Source organism: Corvus brachyrhynchos, unplaced genomic scaffold (genome assembly GCF_000691975.1).
Source record: "Corvus brachyrhynchos isolate BGI_N302 unplaced genomic scaffold, ASM69197v1 scaffold319, whole genome shotgun sequence".
Lineage (NCBI taxonomy): Eukaryota > Metazoa > Chordata > Aves > Passeriformes > Corvidae > Corvus > Corvus brachyrhynchos.
This window is the reverse complement of record NW_008246065.1, coordinates 73,950-99,740: the sequence shown is the minus strand read 5'-3', so window position 1 is coordinate 99,740 and position 25,791 is coordinate 73,950. Positions and strand designations below refer to the sequence as shown.

General features: G+C 37.8%; 1 protein-coding gene across 8 annotated transcripts in view; it reads left to right on the top strand.

The window, feature by feature from the left end:
* PLEKHA1 (pleckstrin homology domain containing A1) overlaps positions 1–24,871 on the top strand; it is a 30,871-nt gene extending 6,000 nt beyond the window's left edge. Inside the window, exons 2-13 of one of the 8 annotated variants that reach the window (XM_017746850.1) lie at positions 7,334–7,494; positions 8,892–8,948; positions 9,667–9,712; positions 11,149–11,246; positions 13,595–13,726; positions 14,550–14,693; positions 15,588–15,656; positions 17,758–17,822; positions 18,568–18,631; positions 18,967–19,056; positions 20,189–20,229; positions 22,338–24,871. In XM_017746850.1, coding sequence (XP_017602339.1) covers positions 7,354–7,494; positions 8,892–8,948; positions 9,667–9,712; positions 11,149–11,246; positions 13,595–13,726; positions 14,550–14,693; positions 15,588–15,656; positions 17,758–17,822; positions 18,568–18,631; positions 18,967–19,056; positions 20,189–20,229; positions 22,338–22,563 — 1,173 coding nt within the window. In that variant the 5' untranslated portion in view covers positions 7,334–7,353 and the 3' untranslated portion in view covers positions 22,564–24,871. Of the gene's footprint in view, positions 1–7,333; positions 7,495–7,919; positions 8,175–8,891; positions 8,949–9,666; positions 9,713–11,148; positions 11,247–13,594; positions 13,727–14,549; positions 14,694–15,587; positions 15,657–17,757; positions 17,823–18,567; positions 18,632–18,966; positions 19,057–20,188; positions 20,953–22,337 lie in introns of those variants that run through there. The other 7 variants (XM_008643173.2, XM_017746855.1, XM_017746852.1 and 4 more) reach the window with 7 other exon arrangements.
* Positions 24,872–25,791: the final 920 nt, after the last annotated feature.

Sequence of the window (25,791 nt, the reverse complement as noted above, 5' to 3'; positions counted from 1 at the left end):
TATAATTGATAAGTGAGCTGGATTCTGGGGGAAATATCAAGTCTTTGCAGTAGAGGGAATTTTGGCTGACATAGTGGATTATACAAACACAGTCTGTACTGTAAATATTAAATGAGGTAAAAATTGAACAGCAATGATTTTTTCCTTTCCAGAGTGTTAACGTAGGTGAAGCATTGCACTTTTCTTTATTCTGCATCAAAATTGCTAAATTAGATCTATAAAATCAAAATTGATCATCAGCTTTGTGTGCTTTGTTTTCATTAAATCTTTTTATATCTGTAAAAGGGATCAAACCAAATATTCACCTGATAATGTTCTTTTCATTATTTGATATTTGAAATGAACTGAAAATTTTAGTTATTTACAGTGCTTTCTTTAACAACATAAGAGTGTTCTGTGAAAACTGGAGATAATAGCTAATTTCCTAAGCAGCTGGCCTTTCCATTTCTTGCATACTTCCCAGGAAGGTCTGCGTTCATTTATACTGCTGAGTTTATGCCCGGGATTCAGAGTGAAAATCAGCAAGACTGGCTCAAAAATGGCAAACTTCGTTATTCAACCAGCCTCACCTTCTTTTTGTGTTGGACTTCCTCAAGTCAAATAAGCTTCACCAGGATTTGTAGTTTGATTCAGATGAGAATTTGAAAAAAGCTGGGAGTGTGTGGAATTCAAGTGCTTGGAGTGGTTGGCCCGGATGAAACAGTGACTATTATTGAAATTAAACAGGGTTTTTTCTAATGACTTACTGGTAATAATAAGTAATCCTAATAAGTAATGTGGTGATTTCCTGCTTGATTTTTAATTTGTTTTGGTTGTCATGAATGGACACTTTCTATAGAATAGACATGTAAGCATATTCAAGAACAAGGACCTAATTTGTCATATTTGGAGTTTTGCAGATGGCACTTATTCAAAATTTTGAAAAGGCTTATTAAAAAATTGTAAATATGAATCAACTTTGAACTTGCATTTTGAAGGATTTTAACTAGTATGTAACTGAAATTAATAAGCATTAAAAAACTTGTTTTGAGTCATGTATGAGATACAAGTCAAAGTGAATTAGAGTAACTATATTTTTTTTCCTTTATTGTATTTATCTCTGGTTATATCTCATTTTGAGTAACTATATTATCTAGGCTTAATATAAAGTGAAGAAAATTACATCTGACTGTTGTAAAGACTTGGTGTTATTGAACATGTTCTATGACTGTTTCTCAGCTTTGTTATTTTACTTTATTGCCTTGTAAGCTGGTCATCATTCATAAGTTATTAATGCATAAATTTCAAGCGTGTATTTTTATAATGGCCTTGTTGCACAGGATGCTTCCTTTTGTTTGTGTTAGCTCAGTGCATTTAGAGGGACAATTAAAATAATTGTTTTAGCTGGGCAAAAACCATTAGTAGGTGAGGTTGGGTTTTTTTGTTTTGTTTTGACTTAAAAGGTCAGTGATAGAGAGGAGTTTTGCATCCTGTGCAGTGCATTTCCTCATTCCATCATATCCCAGAGCCTTTGGCTGCTGTTGCAAATACCTTAAAATGGAGGAAAATAGTTTAGTTAAGAACAGGAAACATCACTCAGAGAAATTTCTGCAGAAGGTTTTGAGGAAGTACCAGTCTGTCCCATCATGGAACTTGTAGATCAGTGCTTGAGAAAGGCCAGGGGATGATGGACTTGGGTAACTTGAAAGCGTTTTCCTTGGAACTTCAATCTTCCCCTAGAACATACAGAAATTTTTCCGAGGTGAAAGCAACATTGCAGGATAGTATTGAATGAAATCAATCATTTGACTTGCTGAGGTACACTGGAAAAGATGGGAGTGGTTAGCTTACCCTGATTTAACAAGTGTTCCTGGAAAACAGCAGATCAGCATTTTGAACACAGAATCATGACTGGCTAAGACTTAAGTTCAAGATAAGGCTGCTGGTTTTGTTAGATGAATCATCGCTGCAATGATGATTTTTCTATATTGTGGCCTGCTTGGAAGTTGGATTAGGTACTGGGGGAGGGATGTATCTTTTGGCATTCCTCATAGTTTGGTCAGGGATAGGAGAGGTCAGTGCTACTTGTATTTCAGGTTTTTTTATTTGGGAGACTGACTTCTGCTTAGGAATTCTCTTACAGGTGAATACTGGCCTTTTGCAGCTGGTTTTTCCTTCTTTTTGACTACTTTAGAGAGGGAATCTGAATTTAGGAGGCAGTGTATCCTGGAGACTTGCAGTTTTCATTTTCAGATGTAGTTAAAAAGTTGATCAGAGTGTCATAGGCTGCTAGCAAATCAAAGGCATGTCTTTTCTGTTAACAGAAGTATCCAGTGTCTGCTGTGCCCTCCAGGACAAAAATGAATCAGTGGAGGACCTTTGGGAAATTGAAAAGCTGGACTTGTAATTTTAAATCCATCAATTCTGAATTATCTTTTGTTGTCAAAAGAATTGCAGCCAAGTCACCTCTCCAGTTCCTGGATTAGTTCTTTGTGGGGTTTTTTTTGTCATGTTTTTTGTACTTTGGAAGTTGAATCAAAGGTGAGCAGGGACATTGTCTCATAGTATAAGTTATCTCTTTAGTGGGCTGCCTGTGCTGGAAGGTTTTCAAGGAAGTAAAAAGAAATTGAACTACTGTCCCTTGAAGATTTATGTGGCTTGTTTTCAGAGGCTGTTCTGAGCTGGTTGTCTCAGGGTTGGAATTTCCCTGTCCCTGCTCCCTTTCCTTGTTCTGGAAGTGCACAAGAAGGAAAGCTTTCATTGCTGTGTTCTTCAGGGGATAAGCAGAACGGTCTGAGCTCATCCCTTCCCCTCGGGAGTCAGTAAATGGTCAGTAAAAGAGATGACCAGCTGGAGAGCAGCTGATTTACAGCAGGAAGCTGAGAGTAATTGCCTAGGCAAAAGCCAGGAGCCCTCACTAATTAAGCTGTCCCTGGAACTGCAGGAAAGACTGGAGATCGCTGGGGATGCTGCTTTACCTTCCCTTTGTGGTGCTGGAGCTGCTGTAAACAGCAGAGCTTAAAAAGGGAGGTGGGGAGGAGGGATGGGCATGACTCATGGCATCATTTTATATTTATCAAGTGGAGGTGTATGAATGTTGTTCTTCATTTCATAGGGATGAGTAAGTAGGTAATGTATGTTTCTTAATCTTCCTAGCTGATAGAAGAAAACCCCAAAGTCATCTCCTGGGGTAAGTTAAATCTGAAGTTCCAAATGTCCACACGTTAAAGAGCAGGAAGCAGAACTGTTCGTCTAAACAAAAGAAATAAAAGTAATAAAATATACCCAAACCTTGGGGAAAAGACATGTAAAATAAAGAGATATTAAGTGCTCATGTTGTATTTATTAATCAAGCTCTCCTGTGGTAGTGCAAAGCCTATTGCATGGTCTTTTTGTAAGCACAAAATTCTGCTTGCTTTAGTCAGCCAGTGGTCCTTGGTTTGTACCTACCTGTGGAAATGAAGTCAAGGGAGAGATTGGGCCATAGAGATTATCTGGCACCTCACTTCAATCTTGTCTAGACTTGTACTTGAAGGTACGAAGGCTGCAGCCAATCTGTAATGGAGGTGAACTCAAGAACAGGTGCTGGTGGGAAACTAAAAATAGGAATTAATGTAAGAGAGTTCAAGCCGTGTGTTATAAATGGTGAAAAGGAGATGCTCGTGTGCCTCTGCAGGTCCTACTTGTGCAGTCATGCATTTACAGTGAGACTGGGGAAGGTGATCTGGGATTTTTATTTATAGTGGTGCCCAGGAGGCCAGGCAGTCCTCAGTGTGTGATATAAATGTTGGGGAATGTCGGTGTGTGCTATACCTCAGAGGAAGAGAGTGGAGAGAGGGGAAATCTGAGAGAAGCTGGGCTGATGAGGTATGGACCTACTTAAATTAGTACCCTGCTGCTGGAAGGGGGGATGTAAGGCTTCAAAAATAAGTGACACCTCCTGTCTGGATTATAACACAGCCCTCCAGGAAAAGAATTTTAAGGAGCTGAGAGTTTTCTGAATTCTTACAGAGTGTTACTATATGCCACAAAATAGGTTTTCAAAAATCTCTTAGTTTCTGGTGGATTATGGCAAGAACCAGGAGGAAATGGGCCACAGGGATGTTTTTCCTGAAGCAGCACTGTATCATTGACCCACATCTCCCCTGCCCTACCCTTCCACTCCAGGGAGGGAAGGCAAAATGAAATGAAGTTGTATGTGATCTGTAACAGGTTTGATGCCTTCAGCCTTTCTAAGAACTCATCATCTTTTTATAATACTTGATTCTAGAAGAGTTAATGCACTGTTCTGTACTGCAGGTTCTGCTGCAGAAAATAACTAAGGGTGCGTGTAATAATGCTGTAAAGTGTACAGACTTGGAGATTTTTGTTTCATAATTGCTTCAAATAATTTAATGAAAAATCTCATCTGTGCAAGACATGATCTGTATTCTGAAGACACTTTTAAGATGAAGTTCTGATGAATTCTTAGGCTGGTGGTCTTCCAGCCAGATTTCCTACACTGAGGAATTAGAGTTCTGCAATTCCTTATATGAATCATGGCAATTCCATCAGTGCTTTTTTCGTCTGTCTAGAGTTGTAGGAAGGGTATCGTGGTGGTGGTTTTGTCATGTGTTCAGTCCCTTTAGTAACTGGAAGAAAGGCACAAATTGATTTTTTTTTTTTTTTTTTTTGATGTGCATTGCAAATTGTGGTTCATTAATGAAGGCTGAATAGAATTGCTATTAATTTACAGGGGAATCTTGCCAAGGTGCAATATGGTTTAATAAGCAGGCTTTTAAAACTGGAAAATGGTTGGATGATACTGTGTTAGAATTCAATTTGTTATAAAGTTAAAGGGCTTTTTTTTTTTGTCTCTTATTATTTAAGACTATCAGTCTAACAGAAGTCTGTAACCCCATGAGGAATTTTAAACTAATTTGAAGAAAACAGCAGGTACACAATTTAAGTTTTAGATTAGTGTTAATTTATGCTATATTTTCATAGAGCACGGAGTAGGTGCAAATAGAATCATTTTGTAGGCTAGAAATTAGCTAGTAGTAATTTGAAATATAAAATATTTATTAATTTAGGTTTGGGGGGGGGTGTTTTTTGTCTGTGAGGGTTGGTTTATTGACAAATAAGAAAAAGCTTCTGGGTCTTGTCTTTTGCCCTGGAAAAAAAACCTTCAAGTATTGCAGTAGCTCAGCTTTAGCTAATTGTGTGTTCATAATGGAGCATTATGAGCATCCTCCTTTCATTTTCCTTAAAAGGATTTCTGAAACATAGATTCTCTTATAGGGGAAAAGTGCTTTGAAAATTCAGTTGGTTTTATTCAAGGATTCTTAATCAATCCGTATCTTGTTTCAAAAACAAGTTTTCCTTGTTTCGTTTTCTTCACATCTGCAGAGAACACAGCTTTAAGTCTGCTCAGACAGGAAACCAGCCACCAATATTTGCTTTTTTTAGGCACAGGGCTTTTCTGGGCTTCATAAACTGTTGTTATGAAGCCCGAAGGGTGTCCTGGAAGTGCTGGATGATTTTGTTGAGGGACCACCTGCCACAACTTAGGGCAATACTGGTAAATGGCAATTTTTATATTCATTTAAATGAAAACAAGGTGTGATGCCAAGTTCTGACAGATTAGAGGTGTCATTTAGAGAACAGCTACCCTTGAGCTTTCCCTCAGATGTGTTTGTAGGGAGATGTTGCTTCAGTGTGAAGTGATCCCAAGAGCCTCAATTGAATTACTGATGATTGTTTGTTAAAGTAGTGATATTGTCCTGAGTGCTCAAGTGTTTATTTTTGTATTCCTTATAGTTATAACTTGATTACAGGACTGGACTTAGATCTGTGATATTTAGATTGTGAGGAACACAGCAAGAAAATTTAGATTACCTTAGTAAATTTTCTTACTTGATTGAAGAACAAACCTTTGCATATTTAAAGCATTGTTGCTGGTAACACACGTTTTAAAACATATTTCTCAAAGTGGTTGAACCAAAATTCTGCTTGTATTGTAATTAGGCATATAAAATGACAGCTGTAAATACAAGTATATCTCTACATGTTTGTATATTGATAAAAATCAATCAATCAATTCCCCCCAAAAATGTGGATATCTGAGTCCTTAAAATAAACACTGATTCTCTCCCCGAAACAACACTTGAAAAACTGTCTCATGTTTTGCTGTGGTATATCAATAGCTTGCTACAGATAATTATCAGGTGTCTGTCTCATTGTGTATGTAAATGTATTTAAATCAAGCAACCTTAAAAAAGTATTAAAGAATTCAAAGAAATGCTAAAATGAAACTTCCACATTACATGGTTAAAGCTGGAAAAGTTGGAAAATGATGAAAAGTGTGAAGTGCTTCAACCTTCTGTGTCTTACGTTAGTATTTTTGGATCTGTACTATTTCTGAATTTTGTAACAAAATGTAAAGACTGAATCATTTCTTTTGTGCCCTGGGAAAGATTGGCATCAACCTGATTTTTATCATTTTTAGATGAATATGCAGATTTATCTTTGGTCTTACAAGGCTGGCTCTTAAAGTAAAATGACTGTCCCATAAAATAAAAGGAAGCAAAACCTGTGATGCAATAGGCTGCAGTAAGGCAGAGCCACAAAAGGTGAAGCAGGCAAAATGGCAATAGGTGGGCACAATGCAGCTTTTAATTTAATTTTTTAAAGCTAAACAAACAAACAAACAAAAAGCCCCTCCAAAACCCCCCCCAGCAAAAAAAGCGCCTGACATCCTCAGACCTCAGTACCACGAGCAAAGGGTGTTTGCCTGTCTCTTGGTGCACATACAACTTCATTTTGGCTGTTTAGTGTATAAGAATGAAAAGATGTCTGTTCTTAGACATGTTTAGACATGAAGTGCTTTTTGTAGGAGAAAAATGTGAACAGTGTTTCTAAAAGCTTTTTTATTGCATTTGCCTAAGCAAGATATGAAAAATTGCATTGGGCAGTCGAGCCACTGCCAAAGATTCTTTCTTGGCCATGAGAGGCAATGTCAAAGGAGGAAGTGTAACCCCACTGCTGTCTCAATTTTGTGCACGTTGTGAAGGAGAACTTTTGTTTTTCAGTGATCTTGTCAAAATTAGTCTTGATGCTCATCTGTTGCTTACCACTTGTAACTTTACACTTAGGCTATCAGATCTGCTAAATACATGCTTCAAAGAAGTATGAAAGTTCTATGTAAAAGTTCAGTGGTGCTGGTGTGGGGAGCAGCTACGCTTCACTTACCCTTCCATAGAAACTTCTTTAAGCTACTGGTTGAAACTGCTCAAAATGTCATGGGTAGGCACAGAGCAGTCTTAAAATTAGCACCAAGGAACTTTGCTTACCTCCTGTGCTTTTTGTTGTGCAGTGTGATGTCCAGGGTCAGAAATGCCTTATGTGGATCGCCAGAATCGTATCTGTGGTTTCCTAGACATTGAGGAAAATGAGAATAGTGGGAAATTCCTGCGGCGGTACTTCATTCTGGACACACGAGAAGACAGCCTGGTATGGTACATGGATAACCCACAGGTGAGGTGTTCCTGGCAGGAGTTTCCTGGTTTATGTCAAGTTTGGGTTTTCCAACAAATTCGCAAAAGAGAGGTGGGGTTTGGTATTATGGACCTGGAAGCTGGGGAAAAAAAATCATTGACATAAGTGAAATAATTGTAAATCAGTTTAGTATAACCAGATGAGCCAAATCACACACCCAGGTGTTCAGTATCCAGGTGTTTCATTCACCTTTAACCTTACGTGGTAGTGTGTGGTTTTCCTTGCATTACATATTCCTTTCCCTCAACAGAATCAGTCATTGAAAAGCAATTTTTAATGAAACCTGCAGTTGCAATCCAGCATGGATGGTGTATGAATGAGGACAGTTTGTATCCATTGTGATGGAGAGCAGCCATTAGATAAAAGCTACTTTTACAATTTACCTGCATCCCTGTGTTTTCTAGCAGAGGGAAGAACAGATAATTGCTCAAGGTTTGGGCACAGAGACAGTGAGAGCGTAGGATCCAGGTCAGCTGACAAGTGCCTGCTAGAAGAACATCCATGTACGCTTCTGCCAGGAACAGGAGAGTTAAAAAGCAGGAGTCTGCTGTTCAAAGGAACCAGCAAAAACAAAATGTAAATGAAGTGCAGCTCGATGGATGTGACTTGTGACTGAAGCATTTAGCAGTTCTCACTGAGGAGAAAAAGAATTTCTGGAAGTAAGACAGACTTCAAACGTTTGATCTCGATGAGTGAAACGAAGCAATTCAGGGCATGTGGACAAAATCTTGAAGTGCTGTAGAAATTGCAATTCCTCAGAAGCTTTAAGGCTTAAATGATATTTGCAGTGCACACCCAGGCCTAGGTTAGGCCTTTTATTTTACATGTACAAATGAAAGGGTTTCTTGCAAGAGGCAAGTTGAAACTTCTTGATTTTCTTCCGCTGCTTTAGTTTTGAAGAACTGTAGGGTTCTTATAACTATGTGAAGGCCATTCTAAATCCCTGAAGTGATTGGAAAATATGTGAGATGGCCTTTGAAGTATCTGACATAATAGATGAATGTCACTTCTTGTCCCTTCCGCCTGCCCTGGTCAAAGTACATGAGACTCCAACATCTGTTAAGGAAAAAGTATTCTTTCCGGATTTCCTGGATGCAGACCCACAAGAATCCTTTTTCCTCTAGTAAAATACATAAACCTCTGAAACAATTACTGTTTGTATTGTTTCTAGCAGTCTTTCTGTTTTTAGTTGATTAACAGATGTGTGTATAATAAACAAGTAGTTTAGATCCTGTTTCAAGCATACATTGTGCATTGTCTATAAAAATATGTAGGATTTTCTTTTTGTTTGTGGAATTACTTGCTTTTTATGCATAAAAACTGACTGTGGTATGAGAATAAACTAGTTTCACTTTGTAACACGTGATTTGTTTCAGAATCTTCCCTCTGGATCTCCACCTGTTGGGGTCATTAAACTTACCTATATTTCAAAGGTAAGATAATTAATATGTGAGATACTAGTTAAATTCTTGATGGTAACTACCAAGGGCCTCAACTTCAGACAAATTTAAATGCCACTTACTCCTTTTGCTTCTGTGATACTCCTGAATTAGAGAGGTGTTACAAACACTTCAATAGGTTCAGGTTAAAAGAAGAACAGATTAATTACTGTGTTGCCTAGGTTTATTTAGTGATTTCAAACCTCAGCTCTTTGTGCTCACAGAATTGATATTTCAGTTCTTTATGAATATTTGAGTTCCCATTAGTCTTGGAGAAAATACAGGCCTTTTATGAAGGGGAAGGTAAGTCCTTGGGTGTGATAGCTTGCAAGTAATAATGACCTTTAGTAGACAGGACACAGACTGTGTACAGTTAGTTCTAAATATGTCTGAAAGGGAACTGTGAACTAAGAAAGTTTCCATGGTTAAATTTGTAGCAGATACTGCATTAACAAATAAATGGAGAAAAATACTTGACCTTTTCTTGGTTTTCTGCTCATTTCTCATTCTTCCTTTGCATTTTTTGTTGTCAATACTGCATCTTCCCACCTTCCTTGTTTGTCTTTCATTTTGATTTTTAATTCTTGTTTATCATTGTGCCCGACCAGCTTGCTGTGCTGCTAATCTTTGAATTTACCCACTTGAAAGGGAATAAAACTTGTGATATCTGATGTGTGTTTTGTGACATTTATAATCTTAATTTGCCTTCTAGGTTAGCGATGCAACTAAGCTGAGGCCAAAGGCAGAGTTCTGCTTTGGTAAGCTCTGGCATGTGCTTTGTGCATCAAGTGCCTTCTTCAGCAATTTGGAACAAAGATAATGTTCTGCAGTTCTGGTACCAGCTACAGCTGGTAGTGTTTAAAAAATAGCTTGTAGTCACTTTCTTCTTTAGTATGATGGAAATGTTGGCTTCCTCATAAGGTGTTCTTGTGTTTTTTCATATTGCAGCCTAATGAGGAGTAGGTGAGAGCTGTTTTTCAGATGTCTGAAATTTTTGAGGCATTAATAAGCACTAAAACTTGTTTTCAGAGATGTGGCATGCCTGTCAGCTGTGAAGACAAGAAATGTAACTATTAAAATCTGTTTTACTGATAAGAGTTGATTTAATTGATCCTGAAATACTGTCAGACAATGCTCTTAGGTCAAATTTCAGCTTCTGTTGCTGCACAGAAAAAAAAAAAAAAGAAATTTTTGGGGTGCCTTCTGGGTTTAAACTTGTTTAAAATTTACTGAAGCTTTAGATAATCATAGAGCTCCTTCTGGTTTTAGGCAAGTTCGTGGTGTGTCAGTTCAGTGCCATCTACAGATTCCTCTGCACATGTGTGGAGGGCTTTGTTTTCAGCACTTGTAAAGTTTCTCCTGTCAGTGGGCCAGCTCTAAAACACCTTAATGATCCAAGATGCTGCCTCAAATGTCTCTAACCTATTAAAGTGGTTCTCATACTTTCTACAGGAAAAATACAAATTTATTGTCTTTTTATTCAGATGGTTTTAATTTTAAATTTAATTTTATTGAGATGGTTTTAATCACTGTACACCATACAACCTATTTCAAGAATTACCCATAATTTTTTTTTTGCTGTTGCACTGAAATTTTTGTCCTTTTTAGATAAAAGATGCCAGGTGTTGTGAGGTAGAGATATAAACTGACTAAAGTATGTTTCTCTGCCAAATCATTAAGTACAATAAAATTTGTGTTATAGCTGTCTTAAAAGTTATTTGGTCCTGTGCATCACGTACTTAGTAATTAATACTGATTTTTCCAGCAGTAAAAAGATTTTTTTAAAAAGTAACCATAGTCGTGTTTATAATGTTGTTACAAAGGATAAGAGATTCTGGGCAGAGGATTAAAAGGAGAAATTGTAGAAGTCCCCAGGTATAAAACTTGTTGCTTGGGGAAATTGAGAAAGAGGAAATAGAACTGCAGAATAGTTTGATAAAATTCAAGACTTCATAAAAATCATTTTTCAAAGTCTGTATGATGCCATTTAAGTGGAGAGCTTAAATTACTATTTTTTTAGAATAAAGCAATCAAGTGGATCTGTGTGTCTTAAAGTGACTTTCTAAAAAGAAATGCAGCAGAGCACTTATCTACTTTAGATGGAATTTTCATCTGACATAAAATCTTTTCATGATGATGTTAAGTTTGCTCTTAAACTTCAATGTTCTTAACTTTTCATAATGGTTTTTAACAGTTATGAATGCAGGGATGAGAAAATACTTTCTACAAGCCAATGATCAGCAGGACCTAGTTGAATGGGTAAATGTTCTGAACAAAGCTACCAAAATCACAGTAAGTGGTCGAGTTGATATTCAGCAATGCTTTCCAATGGTGACTGTCTCAAGGTGCTTAAATGTAACCTTTGCCTCCAGTTTTTATCACTGCAAACAAGTCTTGGCTTGGCTTTTCAGTACTTGGAGAAACTGTACAGAACTCCCCTTAAACTTGAGTTTAATTTACTTTTTGGAAATTGGACAAAAATGGGATTATCTTTTTAATTACAGCATGGGATGTTTTCTAATAATTTAAAATTAACTGTGCACATTTAATATTATTTGAACTATCCAGAAGACACTTGAAAGCAATGACAAGATACATATACTTTTCCCTGCTGTCTAAAGTTGGTATTTCTTAAAGTATCACTAAAATAATGATCAAGCACATCATGCCAGGCTCCAAAGGCTCTCTCCTGATTTCCATGCAAAGAAACATTAATGGTTCTTCTGGTAAATGTTAAATTTCTGGTTTGTACCAGGACAAATTGTTATCTCATGATAGAAACCTCCACGTGTTATCTCAGTCTTTTCAGGAGGTGGAAGTTAATGGTTTTGTTTTCTCCAGTTTTGGGGAAGTGATGACAATGAACATTTCTGAGAGCACACCCTTACAAAGAAGGGGTTGTGAGCATGGGTGCACACATTTGTGCTTGCTGTCAGTGACTTTCTCATTTTTAAGTTGTCTAAGGCTGTTTACATAGTTCTTTGCATTGTTTTAATGCAGCCCATTCTTTGGGGTTCCAAAAAACACTACTACTAAAAAGTGTAATGAATTTTAAAAACCCCAGAAACACAAAACCTTCTCACTTGGGTTTTTCGTGAGGAGGATGCACCACAACCAGGCCTGAGCTGTTTCCAGTTGAAGAAATAAAGTGAATAAATAAATAATTAATTGCATCAATTTAGAGTGAATGCTATTTATCATCTGTTTAACTTGCATTTTAAATGGCTGACGAAATCATTAGTATTTTGTCTTTGAAGGAATGAGCCTTTGAACCATTCATCTGTTCACAGCTCAAGTACAGTATTAAGTACAGCCAATTATTTAATCAAATAATTAAGATCACTCAATTATTAATTACAATATGAGCATTACTTGCTGCAGACTGCAATCCTCCAAGATTCATTGCATGTTTTAGTCCTCTTGAGTGCTGATAATTTCAGGATGACTGTGAACCTCTGCAGATTAGCACACTGTACCCATTTTTGAGTGCTGTTTGAAAATGCCTCTGTGTGAGGAGGTGGTTGTGGGCTTGGTCTGCAGCATTTTCAGTAGGAGTTTGTGACAGCTGAAGCCCTTGCCCACAAAGCTGTAGCTACAAGCCCTTGCTCTTGAAAGGCTGAGGCTTATGAGTGTCTTATCCTTCAGTGCTGGACTTGGCTGGGGATGGAGTCACTGGCAAAGGGGTGGCCAGCAGGACACTGTCCTAGGCTGACATCTGCTCTCAGCACTGTCTGTACTTCTCTGCAGGCTGTATTTTGTAAAATAAGCAGTCCTGGACACAGGAACTTGAATCACAAACTACAAAGTAGCTTTGTTTTCTTGTCTAGATCAGTTCAGTTCCAAGTTTTGAATGTGTCACAGTCTTGGATGGACAATTTGTATGTCCTCCTTTCTGAAGGAGTTTGTATGTCGTCTGTAAATACCCAGTAGGTTTCTGGGTGGGGTATTTGGGTGTGACACTTGATCTCTTCTTGTTGATCTAATTCTTATATTAGAGGTGAAAGGAGATTAGAAGTGCAAATGTCTTAGGTAGTCAGTGCATTTCTTAGGTTAAAGAAGTTTTCTCAGAAACCTGAGTAAACATTTTAGAGCAAAACACAAGGAAAGCAAATTCCTGTGGAGTTTGGATGGCTTTAGTTCCACATTTGAGAGAATTATCTAATAGTTATTGATAGTTAGAAGTAGGTAGGTGGGGTCCTTTTGGACAGAATTTAGCAATGTATGTGTGATTAATGGGGGCAGTAACACACAGTCTTCATGCCCAGTACATGTGAGGGCAGATGTCACACTGGTCAGACACCCTGTGTGACCAAAGCCCCAGTGTTTATGGCCTTGCTGTGCTGGCTCTGCAGGCACTGGGCCGTCTCCACTTCTTACTAAAACTGAAAGCAGCTGAAAAATAAAGAACCAGTTCTATAAATTGGCAGTGCTTCTTGAAGATTAAGTCAAGCACTTTATGGCAAAGCTTGCAACTGATTTCATCCAGTGAAATGTCTTTATTGGCACCAGTTTTCTCTTGAGCACTAAAGCATAGTACTTACAACAGATTTTTGGGGAAGCAATTTCTTGCCTTTAATTCTTGTGTAATGTTTAGGGCTTTTTTCATGAAAGTGGTGTCAATTCTCACATTCCAATTGCAGGTACCAAAGCAGTCTGATCCTCTCTGTCAAATGGATAATGCCAATCGGCAAGCTGAAAGCCCAGGTGGAAAGAAGCAAGTCTCTTACAGGACAGAAATTGTTGGTGGTGTTCCCATCATTACTCCCACCCAGGTAAAACCCTCCAAACAAGTGGGTTATTATTTGATGCAGGGAGCTGTATTCTATATGCACTTTTTATTCCTACTGAGTGGGGGGTTCTAAGGATTTTATTCCTTTTATACATCAATTTTAAAGAATTGCTTGAATACTGATTTTTTTTTTTTTTTGCTCGCACATCTGTTGTTATTATAATAATTTATGTTTGTGTGAAATTAATTGTTGGTGTTAACAGTGATGAAGTTCTGCCTCTTTAACAGAAAAAAGTTGCAAGGAAAACTGGGCAAAAAAGTTTGAGGTGGCACAAGCTTATGGAAGTAGAATCTATGCAGTGCTAAAGATAGAACTGAACCTGTTGCTGAAAGTTTCTGAGCTGAAAATAGTTGCAAATTAGATGAATATCATGTAAATGGCAGTATACTCCCAAACTGCATTAAAAAAGTTGGTGAATTCTGATGTCTTGTAGTCCTAGAAATAACTTTTTGTTTGCTGTAGCTGCCTCTAGTGTTTTGCCCATGTTACAAGTTTGCACTAAATACATGCATGAGTTTAAATCTGTACCATATTTTTTACTGAGTGTTTGTCAATATTATTTGAAAGTACTTAGCACTTTCTTAGTTAGCTTCTAAGAGGAGCTTACAAGGACTTAGCCCTTGGAGAGTCTCAGTTGTCTCTGGAAATCAGTTAAAATACTTTGTTCTTTCAAATTGAAAACGGGATTTGTGAGCATGGGATGATACAGTTATTTCCTATTATAACTAGTATAGTTATTCCTTGACCTTTAAAAAAAACCAAAAAAACCTGAGAGTGTTCTGAACTTTCCTGCTTTTGTTTCTAGAAAGAAGAAGTCAGTGAGGGCAGTGAAGGGGCTGACAGGAATTATTTGAAGCGGTCACAAAGTCACCTTCCTTATTTTGCTGCTAAGCATCCCCCAGATAGTGCCATTATCAAAGCTGGTTACTGTGTGAAACAAGGAGCAGTGGTAAGTGTTATTAAAAACAAAAGACAATCACCAGGAATTTTATTACTATTGACAATAATAAGGATAACTAAAGATAAAATTTATCCTCCAGTAGCATTTAATTTATAGCTGCATTACTTCCCTTCAGTGTGATGTTGTTGAAGATATTTTAGCGGGGTAAAGTGTGTGCACAGACCTCCATGTTATGGTTAGTGCATGCAGCTGGGAATTTTCCTGCTCTACATTCTGTAGAGATCCTTTTTTTGCTTATTAAAAACATCTAAATTGGGACAGAAGTTCAGTGCCTGCTTTTTGAACCAGTAAAATGTTTAGAAAAAGCTGATTTTTCGGTTCAGAGGAAGAATTGTGCAGTTTATCAGACTGATTAACACAAGTGGAGCTATTTGTGTGATGCTTTGCTAGAAGAAGGAACAGATAGCTCAGATTAAGCAAGATACACATCTTTGAGTTCTCAGACTCTTTGTATCTTGGATTATGAAGCTTCTTTTTGTGACATCCTTTTTTTAGTTAAAAATAAACTAGAAACCTATGATGTATTCTCTTTCAATTTTTCCTAATTCTGCTGTTGAGTTTCTACAGTTTGAATAAATCTTATAATAGAAAATAGTAGCTTAAAGAATTTTTAATTTTCGCAGTTTTCATAAAAATTTATTAATTGGGTAGAGCTGTGCATAATTATCTTGGGGCAGTAAAGATACAAAATTTGTAATTATAATAAACTGCAATGAAGACATAACTCAAAATTAACAGTTATGACTAAATAGGAATTATACAGCATCATATACTATAAATAAAAACTAAAATTATAAATATTCAATATATGCATAACACATGACATGTAAGTATTTTTTTATAAATAAAATATAGAAATATTTATTTCTTTTCCCTTAACAGATGAAGAACTGGAAGAGAAGGTACTTTCAGCTAGATGAAAACACAATAGGATATTTCAAGTCTGAACTGGTAAGTTTACAATTCTGTGTTATTTTCCAGTAACAGTTGCAAGAAGATCTGGAGGAATATGCTTGTGTTTGAAAAATGTGCTGTGCTGCTCCTGCAGCTCGTGAGTCTGTGCTGTAATTACTTTTCATGATTGGGAAGAACAAAAAAATTCATAGGGCAGCCATTAATTTATACTTCAATCAGTTTGGGAAGCTGCCTGTAGGGCACTGAAAAACAGTAATAAAATACACTCTACAGTCACCCTGATTTTTGTGTTAGTACCTTGTGTCATTTTGCACTCTCATATAATTGATTGTGTTGTTGCAATAGCTGATCACTGTGGGAGAGACAAAACTGTAATCTTGCAATTCTTCATTGAAAGTTAGAATTACGTTTTCTCATACAGATGATGGGATCTTCTCCCACACACTTGTTTCACCAGGGCAGCCAAGATGAACAAAAAACTCCTAATTTTCTGTTCAGAAGCAACACTTGCAGAGTTTCTTTTAGTTTCGTGATCTTTCTTCTTCCCTTGTCACTGTAAGTTTTTGGCTGATTTTGACCAGATGTTATGTGCCTTCAGGCTTCATTTTAAAAATAAATGTCTGGTCCTGAAGACAGTTAAGTGTGGGATTCCTTTTTCTGGGAAAATAGACTAAGTGTAAGAAAATCTGTACCTTAGGAATGAAGCCTGTTTTGTAGAGTATTATAAATTCAAAGGAGTGTTTACAGGCCAAACACACGATGTAAAATGTCAAGAACCCAAATTTCAGGCAGTTTCTAAAGTGAGCTTTGATTTCGTTTCTAATGAGAGCATCTCTGACAGTAGCAGGAGTTTGATCTTGCATCGTTATCTTTGTTAAGCTGTCAGCATAACAGTTCTGACTCATTGCCTATAAGAAACCCTCTATTTTTATTTAAAAAACAAATCTGAGCTCAGCTTGCTCACAAACAAGTTCTAACCCAGTGAAGAACTGTACTGTGGGAGACAACAATAGAAGGATGGTAGAAATACCTGCACTTCTAGTGTTCCATCATGCTCCTTGAGCATGTGTCGGTCCCCAGGAGCACAGTGGAATACAGGCAATATGGGACGCAGAAAATTGTAATTTCTGAGCTGAGGTTTTCCCTCCAAGAGGTGTCTGGACTCCAGAGATGATCTTGCAGTTCACAGTTGATGTGTTACTTTGAAAATGCATTGCAATTGATGATTGAATCTGAGAACAACAGAGAGGGGATAAGAGCACAATAACTGAAAACACTGGGATTTAAACTCTACATGGATCTGCTATAGAGCAAAATGATCTAATGAAAACTGCTCTTTGAGGCTGGTTACATTTGGGTGACATTTGCTGTTTGCTCAGCGTAAATCTCCTAAGTTATCTGTTACAGAAATAGTAGGGGAAGTCATTCCAGAGCTGAAAGTTTTTGTTTTATCTGGAAGTTGTAGCCAGCTGAAGCAATCCATTGTAACTTGGCTTAAAGAAAACAGAGTAGGAGGTAAAATAAGTTGTTTGTTTGTGGTTTACTGCAACAACTACCGGAAAATAATAGTATGTGTGACATTATGTTGTCATGGGAAACATGAAAGTGTTTCTGTTTCAATGTTCTCACTTTTTTCCTGTTGTGTGAAACTTTAACACTTATTTTTGTTATGGTAACAGAATTTCCAAATGCTTTGAGAGTACTTGCTCTTTCACTGGTCTTACAGGAGTGGTTTCTTTGTATTACTTTTAATTGTATTAAGTACAGGATACAGTTAATCTTACTTAAAGCCATATCATGAAGTCCAATTAACAAAGCATCTTTTATGGTAGCATTTCATAGCAAATTAATGTAATCACAGTTTTACTGAAATGAGCTGCTCGAGGCCAGAGTCAGTTGTCTGATCTGGTTAGAGGAAGAGGACAGGGTGGTTGTCTTCATTATGGTATGGAATTCATGTTTGGGGGGGGGGGGGATACTTAAAAAAGCAAATGAAATTTGGTTGACATCACTTTTATCATAAGTGACTGCCTTGAAAGGCTCATTTATGTGAGTCGGCTGTCCTGGCCTCTGGCTTTCAGTTCTAGTTGTTAGATACACTGTACTAAAATATGCAAATATGTTTGGTTTTTTTCAGGAAAAGGAACCTCTCAGGGTTATACCACTAAAGGAGGTCCATAAAGTTCAGGAGTGCAAACAGAGGTGAGGAGGGAAGCACTGATGCCATTACATGGGATGGAATTCCCTGCTTGGTCATGGCCAGGCTGCTCCTTGGAGAACTGTTCAATAACTTCACTTGATGTGTGCATGTGGGGTGTTCTCTCTTTATGGGACAGCACATAGTTTTGTGCATTAAATGGGTTTTGAAGGTTCTGTATTAATGTGTTTCAAACTTGTAAGTTTGGACAAGGGTGGAACAAGGGAATATCATGGAACCAAGAGTTAGAGATCTGTGGGTGCTGTCTCATCTGAGGCAGCAATTTCAGGAGTCTCTATTCTCTTATATTATCTCTACACCTTTAGAGGACATTAACTCATGTTAGATGGGTGAATCTGGCTGATAACACTCTTCATCCTGCTATTTCCCTCCTACCAAATGGCAATTATATCAAGGAATAATTGCTTTTGTAGCACTTGAGAGATAGTGATTTTTTCTATTTTTTCTTTAGCAAGCTACTTACAGAAATTTGACTAGAATGGTAAATATTTTTAAACTTAGCATATGATTTAGAATGTTCCTATTAAAAATACATGTAGTAGCATGTGCGCCACTGGTAAACTAAAGAATCTTAGGGCTAAAATTAGTAAAAAAACCAATAGTAAGTGATAAAGAAATGCAAAAGTCAGACAGCAAATGCTCTGATTCTCTGCCAGCCCTACAGTCTTGTTAAAATACAGTGGGGAAAGTTGTACTTGCTTTTGAAGTATTTTTGTATTTCATTTGCAGTGATATAATGATGAGAGACAATCTCTTTGAAATTGTAACAACTTCTCGAACCTTTTATGTGCAGGTAATTTCTTTATTTAAACTTTGGGCAAACCCAAGGGACTGCCAGAGTTAAATGCAACTTTAAAAGTGAAATAGCAGCACTTCTTCACTTTGACTAAGCCATGATTTTCAGGGGGAATGTAATCTTCAGGATCTTTTCTTTACTGCTTTATATAGCTGTATACATTTAATAGTAAATTCAGAGTAAGACCTTAAGAAATGTCTGGGTTAAGAAATAAAGTCCCTGTGGCTTTCAGTAGGAGGCTGAACAGCAGGGTTAGGCTGTTGTGCTCACACAGGTGGTGGGACAGTGGGCAGGCTGAGTTGATGTTGACCATGGTGGTGGTGTTGCTGCAGGCGGACAGCCCTGAGGACATGCACAGCTGGATCAAGGCGATTTCTGGGGCCATCGTGGCACAGCGGGGACCTGGGAGATCAGCAGCTTCCGTACGTCATCCTGCCCCTCACAGCAGATGCCATTAGCTCGTGTTCACTTGCGCCACTCCGTTCTGGTTTTTTTCCTTTTGCCTCTCCTCTCTCCTGTCCTGTAGTGACGTGGCCTCTCTGCATGAACTTTCAACCAGACTGGCATCAAATCAGACTGGTGTTTTTAATTGAGTACTTTAGTTGTATCTGTGACTTTCTGTGCATTGTTTGTCTTGAACACGTAGATAATGCCGTGCTAACCTGGAGAAGTCCAGTATGATCTCTGTCACTACTACTAGTTTGGGAGTTAAATTAAAACTTTCTAATTCCTGCGAGGTGTTTCTGCTAATTGCTGCGTTTTGCTATCAAATGACAGTATCCTAATTTGTTTGTAACAACTCTCACTGCTAAATTGTCATTCTCTATTGCTGATAGTTCACTGTATATGCAGATACAGATGAAAATTTAAAGTAACAGATCTGTGCTCACATGGATTAGTTCTTGCTGTTGGAAATGCAGTGAGAACAGCATCTTGCAGTACTGAACTGGGGCACTGTGACAAGTGTTAATATTTCTGAAGCCACGTGGATGCCAGCATTTCATACCTACTTGCGTTTAAACCATATTAGATGTTTAGTACGAAGGTCATTATCTTGTGGAAAGTAGTGGGAGTTACTCTGGTGTCACAGTGTCTCCAAGTATGTCCAGATGTAGCAACAGGAATACTTCACAGTTCAGATGTTGCATGCTGTGTTTTTCATTTTCTGACTCTGGGATGTTTTGTAATAAACTGAATATATCATTACCCCCATTATCTGAAATCTAATAATGTAAACCTTTTTGACTACAACTTTTGACTACAAATTTGCATTGATACCATGTTTCTGGTAACCCAGCCTAAGCTCTAAGCCAATTTTTGGTAGCTGCTTCATGCCTTTAATTAAAACTTCCTGTTACAAATTTTCTCTTTTTGGGGGCAATGAAAATATGCAGGTAACTTTTCTTTCTGTATGCTTTTTTTCCTTTGTTTTTTTTTGTGTGTGGGGCTAACTGAGCAATGTAGCTATGACTGTCTGCATCACTTCTTGTTCCCTCTGTTGTCCTCTCTCCCAAGTCCAGGTGACTCTAATCTTAGCTTTGCACTGTGTTCCAGATGCGGCAGGCCAGAAGGCTGTCGAATCCTTGTATACAGAGGTATACATCAAGAACTGGTGAATGCAGCACGTATGTGGGCTCTCATGGAAACTTGCCTTCTTAACAGAGGGCTAGGACTAGACACTAATTTGCACTATAAAACAAACTAAAAAATAATGCTACCTGTTGTCATTACCATTACTGACAGCTAACTCATCAATAATACCGTTCACTTACAGGTTTGCACTGTTTTTTCTTGCTTTTAAAATGATTGGAAATGAAAAACGCCAAAACCACTGCTTATACTTCAAAGCACAGTAAATATTTAAACATAAGTGATGTGATGTCACTTTACTAGGAAAGTACTAAAGCTAATTTGCATGAGAGTTCATATTTCCATTTTACTTTACATTTGTTTTGAAACTGCGCAGAAGCAAGATTAAATTGAAGCTACCCACAAACTGATGCAGATGAGTGCACACAGAACATGCACGTTGTAACTCCAGGATTTGGAAGGGTCTATAGTAGCCTGATTTGCATGGCTTATAAGGTCTCTGCATGAAATGATTAGTTCAAACAAAGAAGTATTATAATGTATACTCGATGCATTTTCAATGCAGTGCACCTTAGGAGTAGTGCAGCAGCACAGCCTCTTAACTGTGAAATTACAGCTACTGTGGGTAGTAAAATCTGAGTATCCTTCAGGGCAGCTTAGCAAAAACTCATAGAGATCTTGTCCTAATATCCCTTTCATCCTGTTTGGTGGAGTAAAATTATTAATAAGAAGAATAGTAGGTAAATCACTGAATCATATGTTCTCCTGAAGCAAACATGTTTCTTAAAGTGGAGTATCAAGTCAGGTATGAAATAAGGCAATGTAAATGATGTGAAATACTTCAGTGAAATTGAACACCAAACTCAAGTCCAAAAAAAAGTTGCACAGCTTCATCCAATAACATTAAACTGATTTATAAAAAGAAATATGGTAGTACTTGGCAGAATCCATTTTGATTAAATTTATTAATTTATATGTCATGAGAATGTCATAACATTCTAAAAGAAATATGAAAAACTACTGTGGAAAAAGTATGGAATTTATGATGTATATTTGCATCTCGGACACACATCTGTGATGGTTTTTTGGTTTTTGGGTTGGTTTTTTTTTTTTGCTAACAAATGTGCTTGAGAAATGCCTTGATTTGTGTGTGCACATGGGTTGGCAGATTCCTTTAGTTCCTGGACTAACACTGGTGATGGCAGAACTGGCAGCAGCTGCAGCTCCTAATGCACACACAGCATTTGGATCAGAGCATTTCAAACCCAGCACTGCTCAGGGATTGAGACATCCTGACAGAACTGATAGATGCAATGCAGAACTCAGGGAACTTCTTGTTCCTGTGCTGGGGTTCAGGCTATCCTAGGACGTGCAAATGGCATCCCATGCCTGTGCTTCAGACAGCTAAATCATTCCTAGGTAGTCTGGGAATTTGTTTCTGTCAGTAAATAAATGGTGGAAGATTATTTTCAGAGTTATGTAAAGGTCAGCAGAGTAATGATAATAAACATAAAATAATAACAATTAGAAGGAGCAGCTTAAGTATCAGTTCCTTTTCTAGGTTGTTAACTTTGGAAATTTCTGTATAGTCTTGATAACATAAAATTTTTGTTTGGTCCCGGGGAGAAACTGGGGAGATTCAGTATCCCAAGAAGAGGGAACAGTAACCATGTGCATTACTTCAGGATTCAGGATACGAGTGCTTGATTCATATGAATAGGTCGGAATACATTTTTCTTTTGGAAAGATGTGACTTTCAGTGGCCTTTAACCTGTGTATCTTCAGAAGGTTATTTAACATCTTAGTAGAATGAGGAGCCTCAATTTGCTGGACTATATTATGAAGTCTAAAGAGCTGCTGTGCTTGATTGAAGAATTTAATTTCATTAAATGCAGCAGCTGATGTTGCTGTCACATGCTGCTGTGAGCTCACACTCTGTAAAGCAGTGCCTGAGAAAGCACCTGCCTCCTACTGCCGTGGCTGATGCTTCGCTTTGTGTATTTTCTGTCTCGATGATTTTTTTTTTTTTTTTTTTGTGAGTGTGAAATCTGAAACTGCATCTTTCCAACGTGACATCAGTCACTTCATCTGACACGGTCCCTTCTTTTTCCAGGAGCATCCCGAGTCTTCTTCCGAACCCGGCCATGCTGTCCGTCCTGCCGGCCCAGCCGCAGCCAGCTCACATTCCACAGCCCCTCACGGCAGCCCTCTGGTCCCAACCCCTCACCCCAAACCCCCTGCCTTGGAGAAGCGAGGATTTCACGAGTCTTTTACCAAGGCCAAGCCAGGGAGCTACAAGATCCAGGCTGTCGCTCCAAGAGAATCAACTTCCAAAGTGACTGAACGGGGCCCCTGGGAACCCCGGAGCAAAAATGGCACTCAGGAACAGGATCCTGGCCTTGTGGATCTGGATGATGCAAGCCTTCCAGTTAGTGATGTGTAGGGATGGAAGTGTTTGGAGAATGATCCATTTGTTCGGTCCTTTAATTTCCTTGCTCGGACTTTGAACCAAAGAAAATTCCAGGAAATGAGAACAAAAAATAAAAAAACCGGAGCACTGCTGTTATATATATGTGTGTGTGTGTTCTGTGCACACATGGGTATATATAATGTGTTTGTGTGTTGCCTTGCAGCTGAGGGTCAGAAATGGACCTTAGGCGTTTTCTCAAAGCCTGATAGTAAATTGCTTACTAGGGAGGGGCCAAACTGCACAATTTAGGAAATAAAACCAACCCAAAACACATAGAAAAAAAAGAAAAAAGTACTTCTGCAAGTAAGCAAGGTACCAGCAACTTCTAATTCCTAACCTGGCAGATTTACTAAATTTGCAACTAATGCTCTATTTTGGAGAACTTGTTGCCAACAAATGTGATTATTTAATTTCATCTTAAACTACAGTAAGATTTTAGGCATATATGAGAATTTTTTCTCTCCGTGACTTTCAGATACCAGGAAATGCAAAAATGTTTCTTCTGTTCTTTAGGATCAACAGTGTCAACTGATTTGTTATCAGAACAAGAATTCTGAACTCCCTTGGAATTCTAGTTATGGTGCTGTAAAATTTCCACTAAAATAATATTTTGAATAGTCAGCCTATTTTTGATGCACTCCTAAAGGTGGGTTATAACTTTTTGCACATTTGGATTTCCATGGACTGCACGTAGTGGTGTTTTGGAGGGGGGAGAAGAGAATTTGGACTTTGGAATTCGGACACTTTAGATCTTTTGAACTAAGTAGGGTTTATGTTGTGTTATATTAGGCTTTGCAGCAATTATTTTTTCTTAAATGTTTAAATGTTTTGTTTGGTTACTGTTTTGAGAATGGTTTCCTTCCCAGTGCTTTGTGAACAGTTCTTGTTTCTGTATTGATCAGTGGAAGAGCTCGTTGTTTAGTTTTGTTGTTATTGGTACTGAACTGTTCCTAGTCCTGCAGTCGTGGCCTATAACTTTTGGTGCACTAAGAATCTGAAGTGCCTGTGTTTTCTCTCACGTTTTTGAAACACTTTTGGGTTAGTGATGTACACAAACCATTCTTACTGGGTTTGAGTGTTGGCTTGGAGTTGCTCTGGATAGCATAGTTCGAAACAGCTCTTTAAAAGAAGATTTATGCCAGGGGTACCAGTGTTCTGGTGTTGCACCCACTGCTGTGCAATATGTTCTTAAAAAGTGAGTATTTGTTGTTTGTGTACATTGTGTTATGGGGCATCAGCGATGCCAATGAGGAGAACCTTTACATTTCAAGTATTCGATTAGATGGTGTGTACTTTTCATCATTTTTGGAAAAAAAATGTTTGCTTTAATCCCAACCCCACAAATATCTCATGCTGCTGCTTACTGTGATCCCGATTGTCCAGCTTTGTGAGACTTTCTTTGTCTACTGGAACCTAAGATACATATCAGGCAAGTCCATCTTCTCTCCAACTTCCAAACTGACTTCCTGCTTGAGAGATATGGATGGCTTTCCCACAGCAATTTGTTGATCCCAGGATAGAATAATTGGTGTCATATAAGAATGGAATAGAATTAATTTCAAAACCTTAAATTATATCAGCACCTTCTTTTGGTTTTGGTCTATTTTTTTTTATCCATAAGCTAATTAACCACTGTCTGAAGGCAGTGGTGTCTGTAAATTACTGGTTTTGTTTGACTCTTTAGCTATATGTGAAAACTAGCACAGAATTGGAAGTTACTGTAAATGTCTGTACTAGTATTGTAGGTTTTAATTTCTATAAAAATAAACCAATAGCTCTTTCAAAGCTTATTTTTTCACATTATGTGTGGAAGACACTTTGTGTTGTAATATTTTTACTGTAGTCTAACATCTGAAATCACTTGCTCTGGTACAGCTTTCACACTGCATGGTCATTTTATTATATTTTGGTATTGGCAATTTTTACACATTGGGTGGAGGTAAAGCAGCTCCATTATGGGACTTACAAAAAGAGGGAAAAAGAGAAAAACGAAAAAAGAAAAGAACTACTGTTGTAGTTTGGTAGCATAGGGAAATATTTGTGGTTGGTCACTGTCAGGGTCTCCTATTTATCAGTACTTTTATAAATCTATGAAAATTGTTAAATTATTTTAGAAACAGTGCTGTAAATATGTCACATTTAAATTGTCAATAAATCAGTTTGGGTAACTTAAAATATCATCTGGTTGAGTTTCTTTGCACCATGGTAAATATTAGAGCAGTATATTCCTTTTCAGCATGTAAGAGAACAGATTCTCCTTTATCCAGCCATAACATCTCTTTAATTCTTCAAATCTGATCGGGTTGTGTAGCCTAAGAATGGAATTGAATAGACTGAGCTGATTTTCTTGTGCTGTTCTCAGTTTCTTCTGTGGAAGTTCTACATGTTTTACATGCAGGGGATACTTACCAGGTTCCTTTCCCACTAAAGGAAGGGGTGATGCAGAGTAATACCAAGTTATTATTTGGAAATGTTCAGGCACCATCTGAAAGGGGAAAAAAGAACAAACTATATCATGCATTTTTCTGTATTTATGGTGATGCATAAGAGAGGTTCTCTCTCAGAAATACTTTCCTGAAATGCAGACTGTACACAATTACCCAGATCCCACTGCCACCACCTGGCTGTGCACTCTGCCTCTGCACTGAAGAGGAAATCAAATTATTCTGTGTGGCTACAGATTTAAACCCACTGTGTTAAAATAAAATACTTACGGAAAATGGAGCTGCTGACTCTGCACTGCACCTTCCTGGAGGCGGCTGCTGAGGGGTGATGCTCCAGGATACAGTTTTAAGAAAGTGGAATATTCCTTAAGCCTTGTGGAATAACTGGATGTCAGCACCACCTAGGGGTCACACTCCAGCTTTAAAAATCAGTCAAGTCTAGTATTTGCTTTTGCAGTGTATTTCATACATAAAAAGTGATCTGGAGATTCCAGTTGTTAAGTCATTGGGCTGCTCCAGTTGGTTGGGTTGTTGTTGTTGGTTTTTTTGTAGGTTTTTTTTTTTTGATTTTTGCTCTTTTTTCGGCTAATCTTCTAAAGTTTTATAGTAAGTGTTATAATGGATGGAGAAATTACAGAGTGCACCTAATATGT